The following is a 25482-nucleotide window of genomic DNA, read 5'->3' as shown; positions in this document are numbered from 1 at the left end:
AAAGCGTAGTAAATTATTATTCTAGTTTTCAAATTAATTGAATTGCGTAACACTAGCATTTGATAACATGCCGAGTTCAATCTCCTAATAATATTTTCAATACATTTTTTCCAAGAAAAGTTTATATCCAGATCAATACCAAAAAATTTTACGCTATCACATAATTTTATTTCCTGGCCGTGGAAAATCACATCCTTATTATAGCCCTCCTTTAATTGTGCTGTTCGAAAATTTAGTAGTTGAGTTTTCTCTTGATTTAATTTCAATCCGTTAACCTTAAACCAGTATGCCAATTCATAAAAAGCTTGATTTAATTTATTTTCCATTTGAAAGTGAGAGTCTGCTTTAACAACAGCGGTTGTGTCATCTGCATATAATATAATTTTTGGTGAAACATTTTTAGGTAAATCATTAACGTATAGAAGAAAAAGTAGAGGTCCCAAAATAGACCCTTGAGGAACGCCCACTTTAATGTAATCTTTCATGTTTGTGGAAAAATGGTACACATAGCTCAGTCTGTGCCAATCACGTGAATGTTGATGGTGGGGCAATGTGTATTATTTTTGCACATGTGATGGTTTTAGCTATACTACTAAAAGCATGGTACAAGAGCTCAGTTTTGATACACATGTCTCAGAGTAGAAACTGGCTTGTGTATAAGAAATTATACACATGACCCAATTGGCAACAAGGGATATGTATCATTTCTGATACACATAGAGATGAATGCTAATACATAATCAATTTGATGGACTGGAATGGATTGTGTCACAGGTTATGGCTCTGAACGTGTTAATTACTTTGGTTGAACATTTTAAGGTGTTGGAAATCCCATTAAAACACAAATTAAGATAAAACCACACAACCAGCTGTTTGTTTTCCTACAACTAAAATCTACCACAACACTGTTTTTGAACTACAAGATATAATTATTTAGTTTTCATTGAATCTACCTATTATTAGTTTTTCACACAAATGCTTTGTGCAGAATAATATTTAATTAGCCAAAAACAGCTGTTCTGACTCATCTCTGTAATTCATCACCACACTTTGCCAACACTTGCATTGCAAAAACTTCAAAATTTTGAAGTTTTAAGTGATCTCTTACATTTAATAGTGTAGAATTGAAAAGGTGTCGTTTTTACCTTAATTAGGTTAACAAGAAAATATTTTGTGTCTTAAGATAATAATGGACCATGAGAACTTTAAATCTGTATTTATATAATTGAGAATAACTTCATAAAAGTTCACAAACATATTCTTTAGTTTAAAATTATCATACTTTTTAAGGTTTATATTCTTTGTTGAACAAATCAATGTTTATTTTATTTCTATTAAACTATTTTTAACACTTTAGTAAGCATCACAACCCCTATATCAGTCAATGTTTATTAGAAATTACTGAGTTTTAGAATGGAAGAAGCACCTTTTGAAAATAATAATGTCACCAATTAAAAAATAACATGTTTGAAAGCACGTTTTTAATCCATTACAGATTTTACTTTTTTTGTGGGAGTAATAAGGGAGAACAAGTATAAATCACATAGAACAAATTTTGTGTATTTGTGTGTATTTGTACATTAATATAAAAACAGACAATAACCAAATCTTATTTAAACTTGTATCTTGCTGAAACTCTCAAGAACATATTTTAATTTCTCTGTTCTTTTTTGAATTCTAAAGGTTTTTTACCTAAAAGAGATTTGTGTAAAAAAAACTTGTTTTGTTATTTGTGGTCCAATACATATTACCAAAATATCATGTTAAAACAAATGAGAGGTTTAACAGCATGTGTAGTTAGAAGCAAAGTTTAGGCTGGAAACAGCATAGATCACTGGAAGCTCATGACAGTCAAAAATAATATTATATTCCATCACCCCAAGGTGTGGCATTATGACATGTGATAAAAAGGCGAAAGGTATAGAAAGTACGACTATGAAAAAAAGTATTACTGTTTGGCAATGGAATTATGCCGACTTGTAACAACTCATCAAGACACATTATTTAGTTACATGATAAACATTTCGGTTTTGTAAAATTGTACACGTATAATATATTTGTTCTATTAAAAATATCGAGATTGGCACGAACATCTTAAATGGCTTGAACGGGTTGAAAGAACCATGAAAGTTGGAAAATCACATCTTCATAATAAATTTTATTTTTGATTTTATGAAAATCAAATTATATAGATTCTAACAACATCCAAAAATGTAGACTTTCCTGAAATCTCTGGTAATGTAAAAAAGCTAAATAAAGATGTTTACCACCTTGAAGAAATAAATATGATGCCATATTTTGGCACTATCTTATTTTATTTTATGTATAAAACTGCAAATAAAAACACTTTTTATACTAAAACATGAAAAAATAGTATTTTCTACATCGACGTAGTCCTTGTAATCTGCGCTAGCTACACACTATCAGTGTGTTATGCACTCAGTGTAAAAAGATAATCAAAACGTTTTTGTAGTTAGATTAGTTTATGATGAAAGGCCTACAAGTTCTGAATACCTACAAGTGTTGGTATAATTAACAATTGATTCATCATTACCTACTATTGTACTATGTTTAACCATGCGCAGCTGTGGGCGAGGCTTACTACACCCTGAGTTAACAAATGTGTAGACTTGAGTGTAACAATCTATAATGCCTTGGGCCTGTGATAAAATCACTCTTGGCATATGAGTAAATAGTGTATTAAAACCTATAAGTGAATTATCTCATCCATTTTTATAGAACAAACTTTCTCCGTTTACAAGTAATTTTGTCTTTCAACTTTACCATATTCAAACTACCATAGGGGACAGGAAAGTTTGGCAAGATACGTCATTTGAATCCCACAAATTTCAATTTTATATTTACAAAACAATATTTAAAATTAGGGATTATTTATGCAAATATGATGTACTATGTTTTTAACCATATATCATATTGCATTGTATTGGGAGAGTATTGCATCATTTTATATCAAACCCTGTCTATGACTAGCACTTTTTATCAGTACTGTTGACCTTGTACTGTATCAACTTTTCTCCTTATCCTGTTTGATAAGATCCTTGCACAAGCAAGTGGCGTATAAGAACGGGCAGAATAAGGCTTAAAAGGGGACCAGCATCTTCTTTTCAACTAAAAAACAATTAAAAACCTCTTTCCAGCCAATAAACGCGTGAAAATGTAATCAAAATCACAAGAGCCTTAAAAATTGTTTCTTTACAAAATAATACAATACAAATCATGTCTATTTTACAAATTTGATGCCATGAATGAACTTTCGGAAATTCAATGTTTTATAATGGAAAGATTATTTGATGTGTTTCAATTATAAATACATGCAGAATTTCATCAAAATCAGACCATCCATAATTTTCTCTAATCTTTTGATTGACTGATATTCAATGTTCATCAATTACATTAGAATTCCATCAAAATAAAACTATTTGTATGGATATTACTATTATTATTTAGAGACATATAATTTCACTAAACCTTGTAACAATATTATTAACAGACATAGTATCTATCATTCTGTAATGTATGTTATAGATTATTAATTAATTTTAGACTATTAATAATAGACTATTAGAAACTCAATCATAAATGTTATATTTATTTGAAAGAAAATTTGATAAAAAAAACTTGGGTTTTGGTATGAAAATGTAGAAAATAACATTATTGGAGATGAAAGCAGACTACACATTACATGCCAGTTATGGCCAGAATCATCACAGTTACTAAGCTTTATTGTTATTTATATTATTATTATTATTGTTATTGGTTAAATTGTACATACAACAGAACCTAATTTAAATTATTCCTTGAACTTTCTCTTATTAAAGAGTCTATAATAATATGTAACAGAAAACAATATGAATAGTTTCTTGTGTATTGTGAGTACCATTATGTTTACAGTAGTAGATAATTTACTGCACCACTGTAAAGTTAATTGAGATATACTTGCACTACACCTGAGTCCAACAGAGCGGAAGGACAACCAGTCTAGCATCAAATTGCTCACAAGATAATTGCATCAATTAGATTCGGTTTTTCACGGTTTCCTACAAAAAAATCAGGGCACAAAGTACAGGTGCTAGTAAACTGATCGCAAACTAATCCATTCTTTTCACACCTTACATAATAATTCTAACTGCAATGATATGTGAAGTCTTATAATTTTTTATTAATTTGACATGTAGTATGTTCTGGCAATGCATGAGAATAAGAGAGGAATTTAGTTCCAATCAAATGGTACGGTTCATTTTGTCATTAGATACCATTATTTACAACTAAAAATGTTCTTGTTTCTACTGACTTTTATTCATTATGTATGTGAATTAATGAATTGCATACTTTTAAAAATCAAAATAATTTGTATAAGTTTTGCAAAAGATAAGCTTTCAGTTTAAGTACAGAGGTGTTAATCTTGAAAAAATGTTAAATTATTTTCCATAATTTCAATTTTAAACAACAACCGTGAAGAACGTTAAACTACATCCATGTTTTAAATGTTCTACATTGAGATTGAATTAACAAAATGTTGTGTTAGTGGTTTAATGAATTTTTATGGACTAATAATTACAATCATTTTCATAATAGAGTTATCACACCTCTGCACACAGAGGCAAAAAATAACAGAAAAAGTAGTGTACTAAATAAGTATAATCATATGTCAGGTGACTTCATGTGCTTCAATACTAAAAGAAAACATATTTAACACAACAGGAAGTGTAATCATGTAGATCACATAATCTCAAAAGAATAAGGCTTAAAAATATTATTGGAGGTACAAGGTTACATCAATTTGGAAATGTTTTCATTATCTAGAAAATTACAAGGAACATAGAAAGATGTTATTGATTTTTACCAAACTTTGAAACCTTCAGTTCAGAAAATTGAAAATGTCAGTATTTTACCACTAAAATAGTGAATATCAAAACTTTGCAAACGTGAAAATCTATACATTCATACTGTGTGGGTCAGCTGCCGCGAACCCAATAGAGCAGAGCAGGGAGTATTTGTGTCTGCAGTTTTTTTTTTTTTTTTTTTTTTTTTTTTTTTTTTTTTTTTTTTTTTTTTTTTTTTTTTTTTCAGGAAGATATTGAATTATTAGCAAGGATAAAATTATCCAATATTCAACAATTTTTAATTCTCATAACCTGAAATTGAATTATTCAAAAACAAATCTTACATAATTTTTAAGTAGGCAATCATGAACCTCAATACATTCTAATGTATTTATAGACACTGAATTGCTTGAGGAAGTAAGTGAAACAACATTTTTAGGACTAACAATAGACAAAAATTTGAATTGAAACTCTCATATTGATAAATTATCATTTAAATTAAATTCAGGGCTATGTGCATTAAAAAGAATGGCTCACTTGTGTGATGAAATCATAATGAAACAAATTTATTTCGGCCTTTTACATTCAAATATATTCTGGTATCTCCTTACATGGAGCAACATCTAATTTGAATTTAAATAAAATTGTAGTACTTCAAAGAAAAGCAATTGGAATTAGAATAATTCTTGGCTGAGATTATAAGAATTCTGTAAATACTAAATTTAAAGATCTCAAGATTATGACAGTATATGGCCTTTATATTTTTCAAACGATAATTTATATTAAAAAACACCAGTCTATCTCAGTGGAAAATAAAGGACACTGTTATAACACAAGAGGTCGAAAATAAGTACAAACTGGGCATCCCAACCTACATTTTTTTGAGAAAAAGGTGAGTTACACCGGTCTGAGGTTGTGATAAATACTACCAATATCATTAAAATCTATAGTCAAATAAAAATTTCACAAGTTATTGATTAATTTAGCACCTTACTCTATAAAATAATTTGAAGACTACTAGGTAATATATGTGAGTAATAGTTACGTGTAAGTGTTTGTACAGTTATTTATTGTATTATTTTATAGTGTATTTATTTGATATTCTGTGTGTGTGTGTGTGTGTAACATTGTTCTAGTCTTAGTTATATATAGTCATAGTATTTGTATTCATGACACTATTCATTGTACGCTTTCATGAATAAAGCAATTTCTGATTCAGTGCTGTTCCCCAATACCCTCTCGCGGCGTGACCGACCACATACAGTCACTAAACAAGCCGATTCCATTGCTTAGTGTGTCTACTGATCCTTTCACTGAGACTCGCTCACATGTCTATCTGTTTTATATAGCACGTTTGCTATAAAAAATTGTGGCCTGTTGAGTGTTGATTAAAAAGTTAATTTTTCTTTGGTTAAAAGTTTTGCTGAAATATTTAAGTAAATACAACGTTTGATTGACACTGACTGTACCACGTGTTTTAGCGTAGAGTGGAGGGGAAACAGTTGCTTATACGCACGCGCTATCCGTTTACTAAAAACAAGGAGTAGAATTATATAAAATATTGGCCAAAAATTCTTAATTGTCTAAAGAGAAATTAAGAATAGCCAGATAAATAATTTTCTTTTGAAATATATCACTGGATACTAAGCCATTATTTCCGTTTTTCCTTCTTGTAGAATTTTGATGTAAACATAATATGAATATTTACTAATTTGCTTTATTTTCAATTATGTATTATAATTGTATCTTTATATATAGTACTTTAAGGTGTAGTTTAATTCTCAGTCACTCACAATCTCAACGGTTAAATTTTTATATGCATACATTAATTACGTTTGAAATGATAACCCTCATAAAACTAAATTACAACCATATAAATTCCTTAACTTGATTCTTATTTAAAGTTTTTTCCTTGTGAATCGACAACATTTGCTGAATACTAGCAGTACTACCAGATAAAATGAATCTTTATCTAATGACCAATTTAAAGTAACTAACATATACTTTCCTTATATAATTCTCACCTCACTTAAGCAGCAGATAAGTGACAAGAGATAAATAATCCTACATTGTTCTAGATAAGTCAATGTGTGAAACCTACTTACGGTTATTATTGTAAAAAAGTCCAAAACGTTTACAAAACTATTAGGTGCTATAATCATTAGAAACGAATTTTAAGACCAGAAGAAACATACAAAAATTATTTGCTAATTGGCAACAAGTGGTTGTTCCACAGTAAAATTCTACAACCAACAAGTTCAATTCATATTTAGAACAAATTAATAAACTGTTTCTATTGAGTGTTCTTAATAAATTAATAATACATTAAGGTAACAATTGCATTCTCATCTTTACATACTGGGTGTTTTCAAAACACACTACACCTTACTGAAAGGGATTACTTTTACCACAAAAAGTTTTAAAATCCTCTAATCAACTGTCTTAAAGTTCTTGGTCTTCCATCTATCTGCCCGTATTTTACTTAAAAGTTCATAACTCATAAATGTTTTCAGTTTCAGCATTGTTATTTGATATACTTCCTAATAAGTCATATTAAAATGTTCTTTAATGTGAAATACACAATACCACTAAAAATGTATTTTCTCACTAACCTTTTTATTTGAATTGAAATAAATAAGGTACTAAATATTCTTTATGTTTAAAACTTGTTTTTGGTGATGGAAGGAAAGAGGATTTTTCTTAAATTTTCCATTAAAATTTTCAGTAATACAGGTAAATCAGTGATACTAAGTTTCGAGATCTGCAATCTAATCTCTTTCTCAGATGGATAACTAACCTAACACATAACTATAATCTAGGCTAAAATAAAGAAATCGTACTAGAGTGTTATGACACTCATAGGTCAGGCAGGAATCACAAAAAAAATGTTGTGGGACAACTCTATACACACAAAACGGAAATGTAGTTAGTGTTACTGATTTTTTCAATCACTAAAATATGGGAAATGGCCGAAAAAAATCCAAATACACTATTGTTTTATGGGTTACTTTTTATGTTTAGTGCTGCTACTTCGGTTTTGTGCAACTTGAAGTAAAAGTTTTTGAACAGCTGCATTTTCAAACTAGTTAAACTATTTCCTTCACTTTTAGCTGTAATTCAGGTCTTACTAAGACAATGAAGTATACAACAAATTAAGTACACAAAAACAGACGAACAGAATACCAAGCACTATAAGCCTCATTTATCACATCTTTTTATTTAATTTAGTATAAATACTCCTGAAGATTGGTCCAAGTCATAAGAACATTCCATACAATATTAAAACATGGTTAATACTTAATAACAGAATTGCAATAAAAACCTTAAATCATATTACTACCTTTAATTCTTCACTAATTAGTCTTATTTTTATCTATTTTCTTTCATTTCCCATTACGCATGTTGGAGAGAGATTATAGTAGAAATAACCTTAACCTGTTGACGAGTTCGCACGGCATTTGCCGTGCCACTATGACGGTCCATACTGAGTGCCTCATTGACCAGTGACAGACTTTTAGGGAGTAAAATTTTAAAAAAACTTTTAAATGTTAATAAACTTGTTTATTATAGTTTAAATGTATATAAAAATACATTGTAGATTGTTAAAAGCAATAATCTCGTTTTAAAACTTTGCTAGTGTGTGATACTGCTCAAAACAATGATATATACAAAGGGCCACCTCACATGTTGAACATTCATAGCTGGTTTCTTTTCTTCTTTGTCCAGTTCGAGTGGTGTGTTTGCACACATAGCACTGCCTGAGTAGTTTACGCTTCTTTGTGTCATTCTGGGGGAGTGGTCTTATAAAATGCCGACCTTGGAGGCGTAGCGGGTCTTGTGTCCCGCCTCCGTAAAATAGTTTTAAAAGTTATCACCAGGTTGCCACCACGATACAGGACTAGCAACACTGTACAGCGACACTATTAGGAACAACTGAAAAGTTCCAAAAATCTCTGCTAGAAGTCACAGTAAGTCAGTGAGAACGAACTGACAGTCATTAGTCTGCAACAGAAAATGCCGTGCTCCCTCATATGGGACCAAATGGCAAATGCCATGCGCACTCATTTGGGTATGTTTTGCTGCACTCGTCAACAGGTTAATATGGACAAGTATTACATCTATTTATTGCAGATAAAGAAATCATCATCACATGATACTGTCATCCACTTACCTTTATAGAGATGATGCCAGATTGTTTGCCGATATTTTCCTCGATATTTCTTACACAGGACTGACAAGTCATCCCTTCCACCCCAACCACCACCTCCTCCTTTTCTTCATCCTCTTCATCGCTGGACAGACAACCACAACACTAATAAACTGTGTACATTTCACAAACCCTATCATTGTATTATCTATCTTAAAGCATATAACGATGAGGTAACTTAGATCCATTGTACTTCAAAAGAGTTACTTAATGCTAAACATAATCATGAGCCTCACCAAATTGAATAATAAATGGTTAAATGGTGTTAAAAACTTATTAACACATCAGATTTTCACAACAACTACACATTTATACAAATACACATTTGAATTATCGTTTTAAAATTTAGGTACTTTCGTATTATCCGGTGGCCAGTATTTTTTTTAAACTTTTTGTTTCCCGGGACTGACACAAACTACATAATTAGAAAGAACAGACTTTAGTTGACTTAATGTGAAAATTACATGTCCTTATGACGATCTTTTTTTTCTGCCTCCCAAAAGGATGCAATGTCGGTGAGTAGGAGCCCAATTCGTCCTTATCTATTATTTGTTATAGGTTATACATATGTACATATTGTAAATATAAAAAGTAACAAGTCAATATTTATGAGCGCTCATGTGATCTGAGCTTGAATTTAAGTACCATCTCAAGGGATGTTTTTCTTTTTTTTTGCCAAAAGTGCGAGGAAGCACCACCGAAGTCCGCACTGATGGCCAGGGGCATTTCTGATCATTACTTTCCCGGACTTATATTATAATCCATATCATTCAATGTAATCTGATGTCAGTTAACTTCAAGAAAACAAGAACCGATCGTCATAATGACATGTAATTTTCACAGTAAGTCAAACGAAGTCTGTTTTTTCTAATATTGTAGTTCTCTTAGAGCCCGGTGAGTAAAATTATTCGAAAAATAGTGGCCATCAGATAATACCAATGTACCAAAATTTATTATTAACCACAAGTTTCTGGAAACAGAATTAAAATCAATTTAGTTATGATCGCTTTTATTATGAGTTATTTTTTTAATAAAATTGGGAGGTGAATAGCTCATAATAATAAAGCCTTGCAATTGTACAGACCATGTTTAAGTGTATGTTTCAAATAAAAAGCTTGACTATTTTACATAAGGCAGTTACTTACGTCCCATGATAACCGAATGTCTTTTTAGGGATCTGCAAAGGTTCTAAAGACTCACTGGACGAATCTAAAATCAGTTTTTCTTTTGACATGTTGACTCAATTCAACCAATTTTTGTATTTAGTATGGAAAAATATGTCACAATTTGGCAATAAATGAGCAAGACTATACTACAGATTACACCATTTTGAAACACTTCAATTCATTTTTGCACTATTATGTTTTCAACACTTATAAAATGTTTCCAAACTGATTTTAAGCTAAATTTTTATCAACATTTAAACTTCAGCTTAAAACTTGACGTAGTAAATTCTAAGTCATTGAAAAAGCACACACAAAATATAAGTATGGTGCGATCGTAACAGTGAAGAGGTGTTGACATCTCCGTCCTACAAAGACAGGGTGAGTATCATCTTTATCTTCACTACGCTGATCACTTCATTACCAGCTGACAGCTGAGAACTGAGTTATCTGTCCTCACTAGTGGCTTCTTATATAATATATATTGACTTCTCTCTCTCACCAGGTTTACCGGCCACTCTTTATCTTGACTATACCGATCACTCCATTACCAGTCAACAGCCGAGAACTGAGTTATCTGTCCTCACTAGTGGCTTGATATATAATATACAGAATGTCCCGCAACTCTCTGGACAAAGGTATACCATGTTATTGCACAGGTCAAGACAAACACATTTCACCATATGAACGTGGGTCTACAATGCTTAGTTTCCTATTTGTCTGTCTCTATGTTCTCATAAAAAAAATTAATATCTTTAAAAAATAATAAATTAAATTATACAAAACTTGGCTCAAATGTTTATGATAATAAGGCCAGTTACTGAATAAAAATCATTAAATTATCTTTAGCATTTTCTAAATGGCGGTCATTAAAACTTTTAAATTTGGAATATCTTAAAAACCAGAAATTTTTACAAGAATTAAACAAATAACAGTTTTTAGACGATTTTATTACAAATATAATGAAACCAAAATTATTTCAATTGAATAATAAATAACTGATTTAGAGCAGATTACCTGTGACAATACATGCATGGCCCACATTGATAGCTACTGTTTACTCAGTGATTGTATTGTTGGCTATTCACTGAGAACCTCAATGTGGGCCATGTCTTGTCATAGTAAATCTGCTCTAAATCAGTTATTTATTATTTTATTTAAATATTTTTTGTGTCATTAGGTTTGTGATAAAATTCTTAAAAAACTGTTATTCTTGTAATTTTTGAGAAAAATTGCTGGCTTTTAAGATATTCAAAGTTTAAATGGTCGCCGTTTTTAAAATGCTACAGATATTTTAATATTTGTTTCAGTAACTGGCCTGTTATTATAAACAGTTGAGCCAAATGTTGTATAATATAATTTATTATTTTTTAAGCTATTAATTATTTTTATAAAAAACACATACAGACAGACATACGGGAAACTAAGCATCGGAGACCCATGTTCATATAGTGAAATATGTTTGTCTTGACCTGAGCAATAACTTGGACACCCTTATACTGACTTCTCTCACCAGCTTTACCGGCCGCTATTTTATTTATAAAAATGTATCTTTAATTATAAAAACTTATTACTATTAATTGTGGTATTCTCATGTTTATTATTTGAAAATGTAGAACTATTTCTATTTATTTCATACTACAGAAGAATTTATTTTAAATTTATTCTGACTGTACAAATGTGTGCGGTTTTTTGTTTTGTTTCTTTGCTGCAGGTACAACCCCTTTGATGCTAATTTTGTAACACATCATATAAAAGGAGGAAAGGTTTGGTGTTTATTGGCCAACTCTAAAATTTCCAATGAATAATTTAAAAATGTCCCTTTTGTGATAAATTATTGGCAGTGGAATGAATTTATGAAAAATATATCAGATTCCCCACATGCTATACAGGTTTAAAAAGTTTCAATTTGTCCCTTTCAAAAGTCCCTGTATTTCTTTGTGAGGGTCAGGTTTACATAAAAAAATCCAAAATATAAGCAATATAAGCATATAAAATAAAGAGAGCTTTAGTGTCAAATCTTGGATAAATATTTTTTCTTTCACAAATTCTTATTTATTTAAGCAAAAATTACACATTTTTCAGTTACTTGATGATTCATAAAATTGTTATTTTCCATTGAAGATTTCACAAACACCACCTGTATATTACTTATCACGCCATTCTTAAAATTGTCTGTATCAACAATATCAGAAAACTGGATTTTAAAAAGGTTTATCTTAAACAATAATAATTAATAAGGATGTTTTCAAACGGATTTTTAACATCATACTATCTTATCACATATTGTTATGACTATGTGTGAAATTCCTGGAATTAATGTATAATACCTAGACACATTGCTTATAGTACTTAGATATTTAAAAAAAAAAACACTCAAATATTGACTTTAAAGTATTAAATTTATGATATTGTAACTGAAAATTAATTATTTTAGATACCTAATTCAAATCAACCTGACCTAAACTAATCTAACACAACCTAACCTAGACAAACATGTCAGAAGAGAATGTCATGTTGCAGATCTGATGAATCACAGTGGCCATTATGTTTATGAAATGAGCTTCGTTCAATACTTTGTTAATTTGAGGATATGTAGATGTAAACAAAACTTTGTATTCATAATTATTCAAGAAGTAATCACATTTAAGATATCAGGTTTAAAGTTACTAACTATTATAATAATTTTTATTGTCTGAGTTTAGCAAAGCCTACTCATGGCTCTTTATTAGTTTTATTATAATCTTAAAGCGATTTTGTTTTTAGAAAATTGTTACTTTCAGTAAAATAATAACATTAAAAAAAAATGCAAAACAGCTTAGAGTATAAGTTAACTAAACTTGTTTGTCAAATTTAAAAGCAGGGGGACAGACATTTTTCAAAAACAGCAATTTTACTCAAGGGGATCCCAAAATATTCATATCAACCGAAAACCAAAATGTGCTTAATCATGGAAGAGAAAGTTAAACACATTCATGGTTTTAGAGGAGTCCCTAGTCACTGAGGACACCTTATTTGTATTTATTTTCCATATCTAAATGCAAATAATGAAATATTATTTGGTATTATTTATTTGATATATGATTAAGATTTGATTGGTCAAAACTAAAATAAGTAAGATTTCAGAGAAAATAATGTCGGTAATTTGACTGTTTCAATACGTTATGGGATTGCCAGCTCTGTTCAGGATTTCCCAGTGGACAGACTGTTTATCTAGTGCTAGAGCATCATTACTAAGTTTTCCTCATTGTGAAGAGGTCCTTATGTATCAGAATCAGTCTGTATTGTTACATAAACACTTATACATAGCATTGCTATAGACACAGGAAACATTGTCAGAATATAATGTAACAATGATATATAAGAGGTCAAGCTAATTTAACAGACTTGATTGTCATCTATGCTAAAATAAAATTTAAAATTCATGATCCATAAAATACTCATCAATACTATACTAGATCTTTTCCAATTTGCTTTTAAATGTTTTTTGAATCGATTAAATGTTTATATCCTTAACATCTATTCTTATATCCTTGAATTGAATTATTTTACATTAAATTTGTTGCAACAACTTGATGTTTTAATAGTAACACAAATCTGGTCTTGCTAATTCTTAAAAATAGTTAATGTGAATAATTTGAAACTTGGCATTAATGTTAATATCTACAGTTTCAAAATTAAATTTCTCAATAACTGTTTTTTCTACATCAACTCTGGAGGAAAATTTGTATTGTAAATTTAGTTAATAACCGTATCCTATTTGAATGAAGATTTTTAGAGCATTGAAAATATTTTCATTTAATACCACTAGTGAATTACAGTACATTAGTGAAGTTGCCTGACAATGGACTCCTTGATTCTGAAAAGCCTTGTAAAATTAAATACATACTGGAAAATGTGCTGTGATTCACTAGTGGTATTAAATGTATCCTATTTATTTAAATTTGATGAAAAACAAAAGTATTATGCCTAATTTAATTGTTGAGTGAATTAAACAAATTTTACTGTGGTTAGAAATGTTCATGTTAACTAACAACCGCTGTTAATGATATTAAAACCAATAATTTTTAAAAATCAAAATTTGTGTACTGCTCTTTCTACCCATAAGAAATAATAAACACACAATTAATAAAACAGCTGTAACTCTTTTATTTTTTAACCAATTAAAAAAATAGGATACCATTGGATTTGTCATTAAATGTAAAAAAAAAAAAAAACATTATTCCAGAAAAGTGGTTGTAGGAATAATTGTTTTTGAGACATTTAACATTTAATTTATAAAACTTTTCCGTCATTTTGAAATAGAAAGTGATATTATTTATTTCATTTTTTGCTTAAGTTCCTTTGATTATCTTAACATGAATGCCAAGTTTCAAGTTATTCACATTGACTGTTATTGAGATGTGATTTTTTTAAATAAAAACACATATGGACAGACAGATACTACAAAATGATGTAAACTTTTTGCTTGCTTCGTTTTTATTCCTTTTCTAAGTTGTGCCAACCTGTTGCAAAACATCCTGTTTATATTGATTATTATACATTACAGCTTTAATCCTCTACCAGCATTGTTATATTTTCAAACGTGGTTACATAATTAATTATTTAATAAGAAAATGTAAGTAAGGTGCTTACTTATTTTACAGAACAGTCATCAATACAATACCACTTTAAAGTGTTTACTGTATAGATTTTTTCAGTAAAAAGTTTATTTTAATAAAAAAAATTCAATTGATCAACAACTTATGACGGCTAGGTTTGCTTAGCAGTTATTGTAATTTTAGATGCCGAGTTACTAAAAATATTACACTTACCTTGTTTTTAATGCTGACCATTTTATATATCTGTTTGAACGTATCATGACTGTACTGAGTCCACACAAGATCACAGTTTAAACATTTAACAAAGTCACTGAGTTTCTCATTTCCAGACAAGTGAGTGTATCAATAACTTCACGTGCATTTTAATTAGCATTACTATTTTGCTAAACTGTTAAAACAAAAATTATAAGGAATATACAAAACTATGGCAATAAACAATTTCAGTGGATTTTTCAGGTAAACACTGAGTGTATTGCAGAAAACAGAAAGCAAAAATTTATATTGTATAGGTGTTGATTGGTTTTTAAATTGCATAAACTAAACTCCTATACGATCTTGGGTTAAAACTATATCAGTAAAACAACATTATAACTGTATTTTTAAGAAAATTTCAAGATATAATTATTGATTTTAGTTTTGTTTTTAACAGGGTTATTTTTGTAACAAATTAATGTTATATATTTTACTACTGTTTAAAAGTATTCTCAGGTATGTTATTATAATTCTATTTATTACTGATATTTATTTAATTCATTAATGTGTGATATTTATTACAACTGTAAATAATTTTTCTCGCAGGGTAACGTTTAAGAATAACTCTTTTATAACTCACTGAACTAGAGAAACCTATTTCACTTTTTCAAGTTTCAAAAATATGAAAACAGTAATGTTTCAGCAAACCTGTGCTCTTTAAAAACACCAAAGCCCAATCAATTACAAAGGGAAAAAGAACTCTGAACACAAACACGACCACAATTTAAGTTGAGACAAAAACAAAGAGCCTATAAGAGGTTAACAACACAACACAACACAACACAAGAGCAGCCAAACGGATGTAGTGCCTGTCACTTTCCCTAGCACTGCTACACTGACTGTGTTCAGCCAGGTATCCTGTGACCTAGAGCTGCTAGCAGAACAGGCTTGTCCTACCTCACCTTTCACTTCAGTCCCTGCGAGCAATTATATCACAGTTTCTAGGGCACCTCATTTACAATCAGCTAGTTACATGGTCACACCGAAACCTCACCCTTTCAAATATTTCTGTCCAGTACTTCAATTTGGTTAATGATACGCTTAATCAATTATTTTAATATATCCCAATATGATAGAGACAGGTTTATTGTTGCACAAAAAATGTTAGAGTAACAGTCAAGGCTGGTGTACAAGACTATTGTAATTCTCTGTTTGTGAAGATGGAAATGCAAACTGTAATAAACCATGATATATTTGATCTTATATATAATGAGAAACCCACAGTTAATAAAACTTGCCAGTGATGTACCTAGCTATGACACCCGTAGTAAAATTAAAACAATAATTAACTTTCACAGATTGCATAAGTCAATTAATTATTTATTAATTAATTAATTATTTGTGTACTCAGTCCTTTTACTTAAAATTTATAATAAACTGGAGCATCTCATTATTAAATGCCCTGTAATAAAAAGATTTAAACAAAAATTTTACCATTGGTTGTTAACATATCCATTTTATTCAGAAGAGGAATTTCTCACTACAAATCATTTATGTTTATAATTTTGTGTAGGTGTTTTTATTTAATTGTATGTGTATAATTGTATATACTGATTGTTACATTTTATATATTAATTTTTAAATTATATATATTAATTGTCAAATTTTATATATTAATTGTTAAATTGTATATATATTGTAGAATTTTACCTTTGTTGATTTTTATATTTATTGGGGACTTTTGTAAACCTTTATACATTTCATTACAACCTTGTTGCTTTTTACAATTGTTAATGCCTTGTTCTGACTAGTTTTAATGCAACCTGCTTTTAAAAATAAATAAACTTGAAAAACTGTCTCAAACCACTAAGCTTATATAATGTTACTGTAAATGCTACTGTTGGTCTTCTGTATGGATTTTATTTTATTCAGTTTTTAGAACAGTACATTGTTTTATGTACTTTTAACTTGACCATCTGGTGGCAAATAGACATTGTCAATACTTGTAGAAGTCTTACGGCAATAACATGATTTGATTTGAGTATGCAGGGCAAAGGTAATGTTTTTATACAACACTTCTTATTACAAGCTGTGTCATAAAGTTAAGGTACCCAATTGAAGTTAAAAAAACATGTATTTCTGTATGTGTGTATGTGTAGTATTTATGTTAGAACAGCATTAGGCTTATTAACTGGGGCAAGTTTATTCAAATTTGGTGTGTGCATGTGTGTATGTGTGTCATTTGACAATACCCCACACCATTTAAAAATTGTGACTATAGAGGTTTTTGTGAAAAATCTAAATTGTCTATAAATTAATCCTAAATCAGAAATTAGAAATTTATTGTCACATAACGTTACATAATTGTTTAACTGTCATAATTGATAGCCCATTACATAGTAAAAAAATGTCACAAACCATAATTCTGATCAAAAGATAAGGCTAACAAGAATTTATATGAAACTGAAATTTAAACTGCTGTAATGACATGCATGCATATCTATACATACACTGACACATACAAATATTCTATCAAATTGTTGCATTAAATTAATTAATTGTAATAAATTTTTAATTTGTGTCCTGATGCTAATAGAAATTCTATAAATATAAAAGATGCAATTTTAAAAGTTATACGGAACCGGAATAAATCAGTAATACGGTCAATGAAATTTTCAATAAATAAACTCGTTCTTCATTAAATTCACAACCACAATAAAATTAATTTTAACACACAAAGCACGAGTAAATTCGTATATATTCACCCCGATAACAGAACTGACTAAAAACGATTCTGACAAAATTTCGTTTACATTTGGGTTGCAACAGCAGTGTGCCAGACGGAACTGACAAAACTTCTAGATATCACACAGCTCCAGGCACAGGAATGCAATAAACCACATTCTGACCACAAGCGGAATCGGACTTATTGAGCCGGATCAGCTATCTGAACGCCTCTCTACATCTCTCTCACTGTTATGTAATACAATATCACTCTGGCTGGCTCTCTACTCCTAATCAACTTTCACTCCAGTTCTCCTAAGGGCATGCTTTATTCATGAAGCAGAATGTATTTAACCACAATCTATTAGTAATTAAAAATAACTCAAAACATGCGAAAAATACAATAATTAATATCATTATCAAAACTCCAGTAGACCAAATAATGAAGTTTATGTCTTTTCATTGGCTGAGCATTAGCAAAGCCATTCAGAGGCTGGACAAATTTCACGTTTGTCTGTCTGCATGTCTGTAAACAAACTCAGTGTACTTGTAAAACATTTTAACATATGATGTATTAACACATGTAGACTAATTATCCCAACACATCTAACATCATTTTATGGTGAATTAGTGTGTAGATTATTAATTAAACACTGATATGAAACCTATTGTAATGAATGAAAATATGAATGTATCTGTGACAAGACATATTGAGACAAATTTTATCTGTAGACTTTTAAATTTTGCTTGAAACTCTATTTCTACATAGACAAGAATGAGTCTCTGATATTGTATGTCCAACTATAGAATTTGGCTGACCATTGTTGAAGCATATCTCTCAGTAGGGTGACACAATTTCTCTTTTTTTTGTGCGGAGGGAGGTAAAAGTTTCTTTATCATATGATTGTCGTTCTATCAGTCAATAATCAAAATGAGCTATGCTTTAGACTTAAATTATGCCTGTTAAGCAACACATGGTATGATGTACTCCTACTTTTTTATTTATAAATAATAATTTTTAAATAATAAATTGTTGAACCCATAAATAAGTATCTATATTTAAATATCAACCAATATTATGAGAAACCAAGATTGTTTATGTTTATAAACGAAGACTATAAATTATATTTCATCATTCTATGGAATTTAGCTGCAGCTCCCAGCCACATTCGAGACCAAAAATGTTTTCACGTACAACCTCAATTTCTCATGAGCGACTCTTTGAGATATGGGAAAAACAAATCAACAAAGAAGAGAAGAACAGCAAATCTGGGAGTACATTCAAAAGAGACTACAAAAAAAAAGGCAAAGCCAGAGGTGTTGTATTTGTTAGTGTTTAAATAAAAAAATGTAATGGGATGGTTTAGTACCAAATTAGAATCAAATTTAAAAATATCAACAATTTAATTCTTACAAGCAAAAAGTGTCTGGTTTTTTAAACCTATACTTTTTCAAATCTTAAAATATCAAAAAAGTTCCAATGTAAAAATACGGTGTACTACAAAGAACTTTATAGAAATCTCTGTTTGGTATAAAACAAGAAGAGTAACATCCCTTCTATAGAGCCTCAACTGAGAAATTAGATTTTACAACAAATAGAAGATTTAAAGAGGTAATTTTCAAAAATAGTTCACAGAACTCACAGAACCAAGTAGGCATAAATAATTATAACAGAGGAAACAAAATTACTCTGTTGTTAAATTTACTCCAGATTATGCACTTCTTTTATTTTGGTGGTTTCTTTTCATAACACTTTTACAGTTTGAAGCAAAAGGGAACAAATATTTGTAGTGCAAATATTTATCCTTAATGCTTACTCTTCTAAAGAATCACTTGAGCAAAATAAAACTAATATCCAGATTCAGAAACCATACAAATAAGTGGAACGTGTGCACAAATTACATTGCAGGCATTACCAATCACATAACAAAGATACTGTTGTTATATCTCTAGGAAATGGTTCTGCACTATCAAGTCAGTCTTGTGCTATCTGTGGAGCAACTCCTAAGATAATGAATAATTCTTAGATTATGTATACTCAACCTGAGATATTGGAGTTGATTTGGCTTATCAACAATACATGCATGTATTACAGGTACTGAGTGCATATTTGCACTCTAATATTGCACCCTAATATTCTTGAAAATTAAGAAGTGGCTGGTGGAAGTTCTTTTCATTAATTTTACCAAGTAAACACAAATTTTGTGAAAACTTTCTTAAAAATAGAATCATTGATTCCATGAAATTTACATAATTAGTGGCTATTACATGTAATACAACAAACTTCTTTAAAATTTCTCATTCAAAAATGAAAAAGGACTAAATGGAACTCAACAAATACAATTTTAGCCTTGACGGATACTATAATAATTATGGATGATCTTATTTTGAAAATCACAGTGTAGATTCAATATACTTATTAAATATTATTTAGAGAGAATGATATTTAGTCTGTAGCTAAATTAGAATTTGTCAATGCATGTAACATGTTTTACGACCAATAAACAAATGTATTATTATTATATACGACAGTACAGACAAGCTGTCTTAACATTTTCGAGATTTTTAAGCATTACACAGAATAATTTTATATATATTATAAAAAAAATCTAATGGTGTCTATCTATCTGTGTTTGTGTGTTAATCACTTAAAAATTACTGGACCGATGATACTTCAATTTTACATGGACATTCTTAGGGTACCTGGTAAATATATAGACTTATTCTTATTTCGAAAACTCTCCGGGCTATGTCCCACTGGCCTCTAAGGTTGCAAAAAATCCCATCTTGGTCTCTAAGTTGTGAAATATTAATTGAAAGAGTCTGTTAAATGCAATCAACTGTTCTGTGTAAACATTGTTTTATCACACTACAATGGTATGTTTAACTAATTTAACGACTATTTTCAATTTTTCTCCATTTATTGTCTTCAAAGCAAGGAGTAAGCTTGATGGTAACAACACTTCTTATTTCAACCTTTTTTGCAATCAGTGTTGAGCAAAGAATAAGAAAATATCCAGCTAAGAAAATTAAGTTTGAGTAAAAATATACTTTTAACTGTAAATTTTAGCAAATATTAAGTACGCACTACTTGGTCAGTACTGTAATGCAGATATGAAAGACAAAGTTATTATCTAACGTTTACTATAAATTTAAAGATTGTAATTCAGGTAAAACCCATCTTAGTTGTCATTTGACAGAAGTAGGCTTCTCAGACATTTGTGTGTGTGTGTGTATATATACATTTTTTTTTCTTTATCGAAGAACCAAGGAAAAATCAACTATGGCACAAAAAATACTACGACGGGAGTAAATTATAATAGTTATAAATATAGAATCTTTGACATATTTACTTGATCGTAGCAACAAGATGAACTCAAAATTGGCATCGAAAATATTCACTTGAATCAGAAGTGCTCATACACATGCAAAGGCTACAAAATTGTGTGTGAAGCTACGGGTAACTGGATATAAAAATCCAGTATTTTTGTAAAATACGGAAATTTCTTAAATGAAGTATATTGTGCAACATTTGATTTCTAAAGTTTTTTCCACTTGGTTTAACTGACGGTATTTAATAAACAAATCAGTAAAGTGCAGTATTTGTAACATTTCTTTTTTTCATAACCCAATTTTGATTAATGGAGTATTGAACATTATTTGTTAGGAGTATTTTTAATTGATGTTAACAGTTCATGAATTATGAATTTAAAAGTTTAAAACAAACAAAAATACAAATTGACATATGCAAAATGTTATTTTTTTGCTTTACTGTGTATAATTTTAAAATGAACAAAAACAGTCACTTTTTGGGTACAATATAAGGGTCTGAATCATTCAAGGGTTCTTTCATTATTTGTTAAAATGTGGATCAAACAAAATAATACATAAAAGTAAAGGAACCGAACTCACCTGTCGGAGCCGACAGTTTGCAGAACCGAGTAAGTTATCGGTCCTCTTGTCTGAAACATTCAGTGACTCCGGCAGACACACAACTGTGACTGAAATTGTCCCAGGGCATACACTGACAACTAATCACGTCACTCCAAATATTGTCATACAACGATTCGCTATTTAGATAGATACCAGCCTTGATCTTATGTTAGCTTTATCACTCATCACTCTACCTAATTTTTAGAACAATAATTCACCGTGCCACACCTTTTCTTTCCAGTGATAACCGACAAAATATTTTGGATCTCTGGGCGGGTGATTTTCATATAATTTAATTTTTACTGGAAATATTATTTTTAGTAGGCTTAATTTCTGACTATTTAAAATCTACTTTGGCCTTGTTTGTCTTCTTCTAAATATAGTTAATCATATTATCTGTTCTTTACAGCTGCATCAATATAAAATATAATGATAAATGAATAATTACCCATTAACCATTAACAAAATAGAGTGAGGAAATAATCAAACTACACTCTAAGTTACCTGGTGTTAATATATTTTTAGTCTGTTCCTTGCTTCTAAGTATATTTTTGTTTAGGGATAATTAATTTAAGAATCATATCTTGTGTATATCTTAGTATATTAAAAGTTCACCAATTAGTATTCTTTTCAGAATTTTACTAATAAATGTATTGTAGTTAGCATTTGTAGAATATATATAATGTTCAATGTAATTCCCTGGAGCAATTTGTCATAAACTATAACTTGTGTTTCCTCTTACAACAACGATATTGGAACAGCTGTTTAATTCCTATTGTTGTTTTTGTTCACTTCTCTTACTAATTGTTAGGACATTTAGTTCGTCCTTGTTTCTTAGTTGACAAATACCGTTATCCTTGCAGTGCAATATTTTGTTGTATAGTTTGTTTTATAACTGGCTGAGCTAACACAGCCTATCAATCGTCGGGCCGAAAAAATGTAATTTCTGTCTGTCTGACTGTCTGCAGGATATCTCCAAAATGAACTGGCCTACAGACTTCAAATTGTCCATGAAGCTTTATTTATATATGAGGAACACTGAGTTCAATGATGGTGCATGTCACTTCATAGCATTTAGCTGAGCGTTAGCGAATATTTTTATACTGGTCTTATGGGTAACTATGATGGCAACGAGAAAATAGTGGAGTAAATAAATTTGTGAACAAACACAATAAACCCATAAGAGATTCAAACATATGACATATTAACACATGCAGCCTACCTATACCAACACATACAAAATCATTTTATATTGACTTGGTATGTGGATGTTTACTATTTAAACACTGATATGAAACCCAATAAAGTGAAAAATATCTGACAGTATCAAGTAGCAAGATATGCCGAGAAATATTTCATATGTAGAGTTAAAATTTTACATGAAACTTCATTTGTATAATAATGAGTTCTATGATGTGTCAATTCTTCTTATTGTAACTGTCTCTCTGTCCGCAGGATATCTCGAGAATTAAATGAGCTACAGATTTGAAATTTTGCATGTGACCTCAATGAAATCTGTTACAACACAGTGTGGTGTACCTGGTTTTATGTTACCTTGTATATTATACATAGTAAAAACGTTTTGGAAAATTTGCTGGAGAATAGCTGTGGACAATATAATGACATTAAATATTGGCTATAAGCAAGTTTAATTAATTTTCCATTAATTCAGTTAAATATTAACTCCATTAAAAATTCTAGGGATAAACTGATACAACTAAACAGTGACAAGACAATATATTTGTAGCACTACAAGTTATATGAAGGTGTCACCTGTGAGCTAGATTTATTGTACATACTATATTCAAAGAAATTATACACAGAACATACAGGCCCTAATCTCCTCAACAGGGTCTTTTAAAAACGTGATTACTAACATGTGAAAACCTTAGTAAAAATGGAGAAGTATACAGAGTTTATTTAATTGTAGACACAAGTACATCCAGGAGGATATAAGTCATAAGACAGGTTTCCGTTCTATCTACTTGGTGATTAAATAAATGTGTGTGCCATTGTACAAGAGGGGCAATGAGAATGGGGAGTGTCACTCAATCCTGAATAGATCACAAATATCATCACCAAAGATTGTTGAACACTCTTTGGAACACTTCTTTTGTTGAATACTCAATTCTAACTGTAGTGTTACTCTATGCCCTCAATGTAATAACCTACGCACATGAGAAAGACCTGACCCGAGGCAGTGACGTACACCAAAATAACACTCACTATGCTGCAGACTTCACTCTTCCTCAACATCGTTCTGCTCAGTTTGAAGAAAAGCCATCTTATATGGGAGCAAAGCTGTTCAACTGCCTGCCCACTGATACAGTCTCAAGAAAATATAAAAAAAAAACAATGAAGAACTGGCTTTTAAAGCACCCATTTTATTCAATAAATGAATTTTTATCTTGGAGAACTGTTGACATAAACCTAATGTGATAACTGACACAATAAAATTGTTTTTTCTTTCTAACTATTTAATATTGTATTTTTGACGCTAATGTTATTCTCTATGAATTGTGCAAATAAAGTCTATTGTCTATCGGAATAAAACATGTTAGTAACAGATTGAAAACTATAAAGAATATGGACACAACTGATAATGCTAATCATCACCACAGATTGGAATAAAATAGGTTAGTAACAGATTGAAAACTATTAAGATTATACAGACAATTGATAATGCTAATCATCACCACAGATTGGAATAAAACAGGTTAGTAACAGATAGAAAACTATTAAGAATATAAACACAACTGATACTGTTGTAAAACATGACTAATCACAAACAAGCAGATAAATTTTCTGGCACTAAGAAAATAAGGATGAAAGATGTTAAAACATCAACTGAGAAACTTTGATGGCTCAACTAATAGGTGGATCAATTGAATTAGACTGTAATCAATGCTGTTTCAAAACTTTCACCGTGAGACAACATCGTAAATGCAAGCAAATTGCACCAAAATTACTAACTTATTGCTATTGTTCCAAAAGTAAACATAATTTTTAGAAAAACAGTTCATTTAGAATTTTATTAAATTTATATTTGGAGGAAAAAATATACTGAATGCTCAAAAGTAACAATTCAGTTTCCAGAAGAACAAGAGTGAACAAAATGCATTGGAAAAATTTACAAAAAGGATACATGTCCTCTTTCTCAACAACCGTTACCATGCCACTGGCTTATTAATTGAGTTTTCAAAGGCAATTGATACAACGGATCATGCAGATTTCATAAAGTAACAAAATTATGATATTGGTTTATAGAACCAAGACAGTCACAAAAAAAGACAATTTATTGTTCCCTGCTAAAATAGTTATCCCAGACAAAATTTAACATTTGAATAATTACAGGCAATTCTAAAAAGGAATTGATTGATAATATTTCATTAAAACGGTTAGATTGAAACACTAACTGATGGTAAGCAGGTTTGATGCTACTAAATTGAGTTCACTCTCAACAGGCTTCCACATGACATCGTTGCTAATAAAAGTGAACCACTACAAATATCATCGTGACAAAAAAAAATTATCCAAAATAATAATTAACACATTAACCCTTTGGCCCCTAACAATTAACAATTAACATTGACCAAACCGACAAGTTTAGTTGAAGTATGCCAAACCTGGTCAGACAGCAAAGGTTTCTTCTTCTTCTAAGGGGCGGCCTTGCCATGCACTTAAGCCTCGAGGGCCTTTTGCGTACCATGAGGCCAACCAGTTTACGGTTCTGCAGTTCTACAAACCGTTGAAAACAAATGATGAGATCTTTCAGGGGAAATTCACCACCCTGGTCCAGACTACCAAAGATGGTGCAG

General features: G+C 30.1%; 1 protein-coding gene across 5 annotated transcripts in view; it reads right to left on the bottom strand.

The window, feature by feature from the left end:
• The window catches only part of LOC124369931 (copper-transporting ATPase 1), a 173379-nt gene that overhangs the window by 110725 nt on the left and 37172 nt on the right, over positions 1-25482 (bottom strand). For 3 of the 5 annotated variants that reach the window (XM_046828132.1, XM_046828130.1, XM_046828131.1), the window contains exon 3: positions 9016-9136. In XM_046828132.1, coding sequence (XP_046684088.1) covers positions 9016-9136 — 121 coding nt within the window. Of the gene's footprint in view, positions 1-9015; positions 9137-10196; positions 10586-15028; positions 15204-15715; positions 15879-25482 lie in introns of those variants that run through there. The other 2 variants (XM_046828134.1, XM_046828133.1) reach the window with 2 other exon arrangements.

Source organism: Homalodisca vitripennis, chromosome X, assembly GCF_021130785.1.
Source record: "Homalodisca vitripennis isolate AUS2020 chromosome X, UT_GWSS_2.1, whole genome shotgun sequence".
NCBI lineage: Eukaryota > Metazoa > Arthropoda > Insecta > Hemiptera > Cicadellidae > Homalodisca > Homalodisca vitripennis.
Note: the sequence above shows the minus strand (reverse complement) of the source record. Positions and strands in the feature narration are given on the sequence as shown.